Source organism: Prunus persica, chromosome G4, assembly GCF_000346465.2.
Source record: "Prunus persica cultivar Lovell chromosome G4, Prunus_persica_NCBIv2, whole genome shotgun sequence".
NCBI classification, from domain to species: domain Eukaryota; kingdom Viridiplantae; phylum Streptophyta; class Magnoliopsida; order Rosales; family Rosaceae; genus Prunus; species Prunus persica.
In genome coordinates, this window is record NC_034012.1 from 24,743,822 (window position 1) to 24,753,221 (window position 9,400).

The window sequence follows — 9,400 nt, forward strand, 5'->3', positions numbered from 1 at the left end:
TCTCTCTCTCTCTCTCTCTCTCTCTCTCTCTCTCTCTCTCTCTCTCTCTCTCTCTCTCTCTCTCTCCCCACACACACACTCCCTCAATTTCCCACCCCATCTGTCAATTTCAATACCTCCACACTCGAAAAGATTTCTGTCGATCCATCCTTTTCAATACCCTCCCACCTCAAGCTTTTTTCAGATACGCACATGGCCCATCAATCACTATATCAAAAAATTCAATCTTAACCACTTGGATTTGGAAAATGAAGATCAAAATCAGATAAAATCTAATAGAGTGTAAGTCCATGCCACCGGATAGCATTTGGGGTGGGAGGTTGTGAGGAAGAAGAAAAAACAGAAGGGAGGGTTGGGGTGGGGTGGAAGGGCCATTCGAAGTCATATGGAGAGAGGGAGAGTAGAGGGGCCAGAAAAAATAGATGGAGAGGGTGGGGGTGAGGGAGAGAGTGATTGGTTGGATGTGCCTCTCTCTTATTAAAATATGTTTTCTTTCATTTTAGATTTCATATTAATGTATTTGTGTATTTAATTATTTTAACATATAAAATGACCATTTTGCCCTCATATTTAAGGCAAATTGGATGAAATATTGCAGATTTAGATGGCAGGGGGGAAATTGGCGAAAAAAAGAAGTTCATATTCTTAATTTTCTATATAAAAAAAACAGGATAGGGGGTCAATTGAAACCAAAGTACAAGTTCTGGGGGCAAATCACTAGTATACCCAAAAAACAAAAATTTCAGTCCAAAACCAACTTATGGGCAAATCAGACCGCACTGGAATGAATAATTTTTTTATTTTTTTTAATCAAAATCAAACCAAACCAAACCAAATAAATAGTGCTAGTTCCGGTTTGGGGTGAGTACCAGATCGTGCTCACCCCTAACAAAAACAAAGGGATAAACTCGGATATGCTACAATCGAGTGCAACCCAACCCTGACAGATTAGGTTGCAGTCGTCTCCTCCAATCTTCATCCCCAATGTTGAGCCTCCATCACCTCGACGATAACTCAACCATCTCCGACAAACTTGAGCAATTTCCAGCAAAACCCACCCATCTCTTGCCCAAACCATTTCATCACTGATCATATTTCTCCTATGAACTTCTTCATCATAAGTGATCATTTCATCATTGAGATTCTCAACATCTTGTGTTTTTGTTAGATTGTATGTGAGTTTTGATTATTTGACAATATTTGAGTAGTTTATAGGTTAGGATAAAGCTTGAATTCAGCGGAAAATTTTCATTTTTTCTATAAATATTTGACATACAATATTGGATTTTTTTTCATTTTCTCTTTTACATTTCCTGGGTTTTTGTAATGTTTGAAATCTGTGTGTGTCTGGGACTGCAATTGGGTATATTCTTTGAAGGCCCAATTTTGTCTTTTACAAATTTACAACTGCTATTAAATTTCTAATATCAATTTAAGCAATTAACGGAGTGGAGATGATTAAATTTGTTTAAATTTATATTGATTATGATTATTTATAAATTTATATACATTATGGTTATTTATAGTTTATTTTTTGGATTTATAATTGGGATATTTGTAGAAATGTCACATGAACTTATACCTTAGTTTCAATTTGTCACCTGAAAAAAAAATTTAAGAGAAATGTCACCTGAATTTTTCAAAATCTATCATTTGTCACTTGACTTTAACATCATCCAATTTTCCATCTATTTTGAAGGGTAATTTAGTCTTTTTATTTTCAATGGTATTTTAAAAATAGAAAATTCATTATAAAAAAATTATATATCTTGTAAATAATTAAAAATAAAAATAAAAAATTATGAAAAAAAAACTTCTCTCTTCCCCCTGGGTGCGGTCGTAAGGCATTCAGTATTTCTACACTACTACTACTACTACTGTTCGTCCGCCCTGCAAAATTAACAGTGAGATTAAATAGCTTTTTGTCCCACAATTGTGCTTTCTCAACCTCGCTCTTATCTGTCGCATCCCCCCCAAGTTGTATTTCCAGACTTCCCTCAAGGTTCAAGTTTCTCAGATCCCCAATTTGGAATGCTTCATCTTTGTCGCCATTACACGAACACACATCTAGTGTTTGCAAACTTGTTAATCTCCCTATCACTTTGGGGAACGACTCCAGAAGACCACAATACTCAACATAAAGATGCTTTAAGTTAATCAAGTTTCCCATGTTTTCAGGCAGTTTTGTAAGGTTAGAGCAGAGCACAAGGCGCAAGGTTGACAAATTGTACAAACCACAAATAGTGTCTGGTAATTTCTTCAGTATATGATTGGAAGACAAATCAATATGCCTCAAATGTATCAATTCACCAATCTGCTTCGGGAGTTCTTCGATGGAATTACGATTCAAATTTAATGTCCTAAGACATTTCAATTGTAAAATTAAATTTGGGTCTATGGTAGTAATTCTTGAATCAAAAGTTGCGAGCGTGCGAAGATTTTTGCAATTGTAAGATGAGATAAAAAGTGGAAGTGGACCTTCAGGAATATATCTCAAGGTTAAATGACGAACCTTATCACCAAATACCTTTGATTCACTGGTAATTTCCTCACCATGATCGATAATCAAACACTCATTCTTGGTGAGAAATTGTACAAAGTCATGCACAATATCATGCATTTTGCAACCTATAATGGTACCGGTGTCAGGATCTTTCTCAAAATCTTGGAAAAATGACCGTGCCACTAAGTTGTCAAAAACTGCATCACCCGTTGTTCCCTTTTCTTTATTCCCTTTCGAAATAACGTAGTCTTGTGCCATCCAAAGTTTAATCAAATCATCTCGTTCAAACTTGTGATCTTTTAGAAAAGTAGCACAATATAAAAGGCAACATTTAATTGTTGGGGCCAAATCATTATAACTTAGGAATAGGGGTTGGAAAACTTCTTGCTCGACCTTCTCTAGATCCCATATCTTACTATGCAAAACTTCTTTCCATTCTCCAATTTTTGTCTTATTCTGCATGAGACTACCCAAAGTCTTTGCAGCAAGAGGCAAACCTTTACACTTCTTTACAATTTCCTTACTAATATCTCCAAACTCATGTACATCCCTATCCCAAAAGGCCATGTGATTGAAGATTGACAAACAACATTCATCATTCAACTCTCCCAGATTGATCTTGTTTCTTGTTGCTCTCATCATGTCAGCAACCTCATGTTTTCTTGTGGTCACCAATATTCTGTTGCCTTTAGCACCATTTTGGATTAATGGTACCTTTAATTGTTCCCACTTTTTAGGATCATCGGTCCATACATCATCCAGGACAAGGAGAAACCTTTTGCCCTGGATGGATGTAGACATACATTCCAAGACCTCATCCAACTCATTTGAATTTGGGGCGTTTTTACCAATAATGGCTTTGGCAATCTTAATCTCATCAAAAGGGTCTGAAACACAAACCCATTTCCTCAACTCAAAATGGGTTTTGACTCGGTCATCATTATAGGCTAGTTGGGTTAAAGTTGTTTTTCCCATGCCTCCCATCCCGACAATAGGGATGATAGGGAGCCCCTTCCCTTCCGCAGTACTATCACTCAACAAGTGTTTTATCAAAACCTCTTTTTCATTTTCTCGACCAAATATCCCAGATATATCGACAAAAGATGCAGTTTGAGGTCGTTGAGGTTGTTGAGGTTGTTGAATGCCTAATTCTTTGCTTAGAAACTGGTACTTTTTTCTTTCCTCATAAATCTCAGTTAACTTATCATTCAGATCTTTTATTTTCGGAGCAATGTCACTGACTTTGCCAACACAAAAGAAACGGGGGAAACTAGAGAAACGTACCTTCTTTGTAACATGAGCATTTGGATCACCTTCTCTTTCTTGCTTCTCAACTTGTTGTTTGAGAATGTTTGTGTTCCACTCATCCAGCACATCCACCATCTGGTAGGATACATCTTTCAGCTCATCCAACCAGATTTTGACAGCTGGATCCGTCAGTTGGCGTTGCTCTGCATCCTCAAGCTCAGCTTGAATAACTCGGAGAGTCCGAGTGAATTTCTTAACATCTTCCTTAATGTTCAAAACAAGGTTCACCCCTCCTCCTAGATATGTCCAAAGAGTTCAGGAAGTCATATAGGAGACTATAAATCTTACATGATCAAGCAGAAGAACATCCTCCTCTTCTTCAAGCCGAGCAAAATCTATAGCACGCTGACCAGTGACAAGTTCGAGAAGTGTGATACCATATCCAAAAACATCAGTCTTTTCTGACGATTTTCCAGTGGACAAATATTCTGGGGCAATATGACCCATGGTACCACGCACTTTATTAAGTCTTGCTGCTATGAATCAGTGGTCACTAAGGCAACTCGATGTGAAAAATGCCTTCCTTCACGGAGATTTAGAGGAGGAGGTGTTTATGCGTCAACCACAAGGGTATGAAGATCCTGCTCATCCAGAGTATGTGTGTAAGCTCAAGAAATCATTATATGGTCTAAAGCAAGCTCCAAGGGCTTGGAATGCTAAATTCACAGGATATCTGCCAGCACTGGGGTTCAAAATATCCCGCTCTGATACCATGTGAACAAACATATTCAGAGAGGAGTGAAGACGATATCTAAAGAAGAAGAAGAGGAAGGAAATAGAAACAGAGAGAAAATTGTAAATTCTGATTTCTGTATTGCTTAACCACATTCACCAGCACTGTTACACTTTATATCAGTTTATGCAAAGCTTACCCGTATAACTAATCTAACTGTCTAACTAATTCTACTAACAACCCACGTGCCTTGCACACCTGATTTACTAACTGTTTAATATCACAGTAGATGTCCAAGAATCCATAGTGATGTATGGGGACCTTCCCATTTCAAGTCTCTAGATGGCTATAGGTACTTTGTATCTTTTCTGGATGAGTGTACTGGTTACTTGTGGCTTTTTCCACTATTCAATAAATCAGAGGTGTTTTCTAAGTTTCTTCATTTCACTGCATATGTTCAGAATCAGTTTAAGGCAACCATTCAATGTCTGCAGAGTGATGGGGGTGGTGAATATAGTAGCCACTTGTTTTCTAAGTTTCTGTCATCCAAAGGTATTCTTCATCAAGTGTCCTGCCCATACACACCTCAACAAAATGGAATGGCCGAGAGAAAGAATAGGCATATTATCGAAACTGCTATTACTATGTTGACTGAAGCTTCTTTACCAGGAAAGTTTTGGTTTCATGCGACTGCTCATGCTGCCTATTTAATAAATCGAATGCCAAGTTCTACCTTGGATAATCAAGCTCCGTATTTTCGGTTGTTTGGAAAGGATCCTAGTATTCACTCATTGAGGGTTTTTGGTACGGCGGTATATCCTTATCTTCGTCATTATAATGTACACAAGCTACAACCTCGCACAACTAAGTGTGTATTTCTAGGATATGCTACTGGATATAAAGGGGTTATTGGATATAATTATGCAAATGCAAAATGTGTGATTTCTAGGGATGTCATCCATGATGAGTCTGTGTATCCTTTTGTGCCTCCCATCACTCCACAGCAGTCCTCTACTTCATCTTCTGGTATGAACACATCTCCAATTATAATTTCTCTTCCATCTCAGTTAGAGTCTGATTCTGCAGGTCCTGATATATCTGTGGGTGGGGTCTCCGTAAGCTCCAGCTTTATACCTGCTCATTCTATTCCTAGAATTGGACCTATATCAGCTGCATCTCCCTCTGAACAGTTTGAGAATGATCAGCATGCCTTTAGTGACCAGCAACTACAGGCTATCCTACCTTATGACGCCTCTTCCCCTCTTCCACTTCCTCCTAACCCAGAACCAGTAAACACTCATGCAATGCAGACTAGATCCAAGTCGGGTATTGTTAAGCTGAAACAGTTTCAAGATTATCAAGGCTATTTCACCTGTTTAACTGCTGGTGTTGAGCTCGATGAACCGTGTAGTTATAAGGTGGCCTCGTACTCAGCTGAATGGCGGCAGGCTATGCAGGAGGAAATTGAGGCTCTTCAATCCCAAGGTACTTGGAGTTTAGAGCCTAATCCAGGCAACAAAAATATAGTTGGAAGTAAATGGCTATATAAAATAAAGAAGAACTCAGATGGATCTGTTGCAAGGTACAAAGCTAGGCTGGTTGCTCAGGGATTTAGTCAACAACCTGGTTTAGACTTTGGGGAAACATTTAGCCCTGTCGTCAGACATACCACAGTTCGGTTGGTATTAAGTCTTGCTGCTATGAATCAGTGGTCACTAAGGCAACTCGATGTGAAAAATGCCTTCCTTCACGGAGATTTAGAGGAGGAGGTGTTTATGCGTCAACCACAAGGGTATGAAGATCCTGCTCATCCAGAGTATGTGTGTAAGCTCAAGAAATCATTATATGGTCTAAAGCAAGCTCCAAGGGTTTGGAATGCTAAATTCACAGGATATCTGCCAGCACTGGGGTTCAAAATATCCCACTCTGATCCGAGTCTGTTTGTGAAACACGAAGGTTTAGATGTGATCGTGTTGCTGCTATATGTCGATGATATTATATTAACTGGCTCTAATGCAGATTTGGTACAAAGTGTGGTTGATAACCTGAGTTCAGTTTTTGAAATGAAAGATATGGGTCGCCTTGCTTATTTCTTAGGATTGCAAATTGCATATCCTGCCTCAGGAGGTTTGTTTGTGAGTCAAACGAAATATGCTAAGGACCTGTTGCATAAAGCTGGAATGCAGTCGTGCAGAGCCTGTTCAACTCCATGTAAACCACATAATCAAATTTTGACAGATTGTGGTGAACCGTTATCTGATCCCACCATGTTTAGAAGTGTTGTTGGGGCTTTACAGTATTTGACATTCACAAGACCTGACTTGGCCTATGCAGTAAACACAGTCTGTCAATATATGAATAATCCTACTGATGTTCATTGGTTGCTAGTCAAAAGAATCTTAAGATATGTTCAAGGTACTCTGAGCTTTGGCATCAATTTTACGAGTAGCAGTACTAGAGTAAGTGATCCATGGCAGTTGTCAGCATATAGTGATGCTGACTGGGCTGGGGACATCAACACAAGGAGATCTACCACAGGTTTTGTAGTGTTTTTAGGACCTAATCCCATCTCTTGGCAGTCCAAAAAGCAGGGATCAGTCTCCAGGAGCTCCACAGAGGCAGAGTATAGAGCCTTGGCAAACACTGCTGCAGATATTGCTTGGATCAGACAGGTGTTGCAGGATGTGAAATTCTTTCTACCTAATCCTCCTGTAATGTATTGTGACAATCTATCTGCCTTAGCACTTAGCTCCAATCCTGTCTACCATTCCAAGATCAAACATCTGGACATTGACTATCATTTTGTGCGAGAGAAAGTTCAGAAGAAAGACTTACTGGTACAGTATGTCCCTACAGAAGAACAAGTGGCAGATGTATTCACAAAAGGATTACATAGTCCTATATTCTCAAGACATTGTAGTCATCTTCGATTAGGGGATGTAACAGGGTAGGGAAAATGTTAACTGTGATATTAAACAGTTAGTAAATCAGGTGTGCAAGGCACGTGGGTTGTTAGTAGAATTAGTTACACAGTTAGATTAGTTATACGGGTAAGCTTTGCATAAACTGATATAAAGTGTAACAGTGCTGGTGAATGTGGTTAAGCAATACAGAAATCAGAATTTACAATTTTCTCTCTGTTTCTATTTCCTTCCTCTTCTTCTTCTTTAGATATCGTCTTCACTCCTCTCTGAATATGTTTGTTCACACACTTGAGTGGTAACGTGAGTTGATTTTGTATCAACCAGCTTTGCTAGCCCAAAATCTCCAAGAACGGGCTCAAAATTATCATCTAGAAGAATGTTTGCAGCCTTTCAGTCACGGTGTATAATCTTAGGATTACAATGCTCATGTAAATACTCTAAGCCATGGGCTGCACCAAAAGCGATGCGTTTCCTTGTTGACCAGTCCAAGCCTTTCTCACCAGGTTTTAAATCTAACACATATATCAGGAAGAAAATGTTATGAATTAAAAATATTGAACAGTAGATATATGAGAATCGTGATATGCCATTCCAAAGAATTAAGTGATGATTAACCTTCAAATGAACAAGCATAAAATACAAATGATGTAAATCCTATCTCCCCCCTTAAGAAGTAGGGAGGGGGGTGTTCAGGATGTCCTTACTTGAATATTGAGTTGGTTGAAGAAAATAGAAATTTGTATTTGGGAATTTGAATCACAAAATGGTGGTTATATATCAATACGTGCGATGAAAGACCTCCTCCATAAGTATGGGCTCGAAGGTGAGGTTGACCGTACGATACCTAATATGGGTGTAAGTAAAATTACCAAGAAAAACAACAAAGGAAGTAAGGATTAGGGAGCATCTCAGAAAAAATTTCAAGGATGGTACCTCATGTCATAATATGTTGCAGAATTCTATTGCTAAATTAAACCACGAAAACAGAAGTAAAATTACAGGCTCTCAAATGGAACAGAACTTGGCAACAGCAATGATTTTTTCTTCTTTCTTTTGGGACTGAACACTGAATTAGGGCTTCTAATCACTTACCAAGCACAAAAAGAAGTTCAAACCATGGTTGTAAAACATGCTTGTGTTCAGAGCCACTCACACTGAAAAAATGCAGAGGGGAAATAGAAAAGTAAACTCAAGCAATGCTCTTTTAGGACATACCTCTCAAGCGATACGCAACACTAAGATTTTTCATGAATGGATAAACAAGGATTCTCTCGGATGAAGTTGTACAAAATCCAATCAACCGTAAAAGATTCTTGTGAACTGCAACGCTAATGAGTTGTACTTCTCTCAAGAATGCAGCCTCTCCACCAGGACTGTTATAATCTGTAAGGCGTTTCACTGCAACCTTTACATTGTCTGAGAGGACACCTTTGTAAACTCTTCCAAAGCCCCCTTGTCCAATTATGTTGCTTTCATCGAAGTTATCCGTAGCAAGCTGAATTTCACGCCAAGAAAATCTTCTTAACTGGCCAAAGGAAATTTTGCACTCATCTTCACCTAAAATTACATTAAAATAAGAAAAGGGGGTGGAGTAGATGTTAGTTTGACAAGATTGTGTAGCTCGTGATGCGACTTTAGACATTTGGACTTTTGAATACAGATTAAACGAATACATAAATCAAACTTGGTAAGTGATTATTTACTGTATACTGGACAAGTATACAGTAAGTTGCAAATTATAGAATGTAGACGCAATGCTGAAGGAAAATATTATAATAACGGAAAGGTCATCTAGAACCAAATTACACAACATTGGAACCAAAGGAGTTTACGCCATTTTTTATTATAATAAGTAGGAATTTAAGCATTTGAAAAATAATATACATACATCCAAAATGAAACTATTATAAATGGCAGTCCAGAAGTCAGATCCTATACCTCGAACTTACTGTAATAGAAGAAGAACTAAACTCGTCTCTTAATGACCATAGC

At 38.3% G+C, this 9,400-nt stretch overlaps 1 protein-coding gene and 1 pseudogene across 1 annotated transcript; both read right to left on the minus strand.

Moving 5' to 3' along the window:
- Positions 1,590-3,886, minus strand: LOC18778448 (putative disease resistance protein RGA3). The gene is made up of 2 exons (XM_020562472.1): positions 1,904-3,886; positions 1,590-1,601 (listed from the first exon to the last, which is right to left on the minus strand). The coding sequence occupies exons 1-2, from the start codon at positions 3,884-3,886 to the stop codon at positions 1,590-1,592; spliced, it is 1,995 nt and encodes a 664-aa protein (XP_020418061.1).
- Positions 4,067-9,050, minus strand: LOC18779678 (annotated as a pseudogene).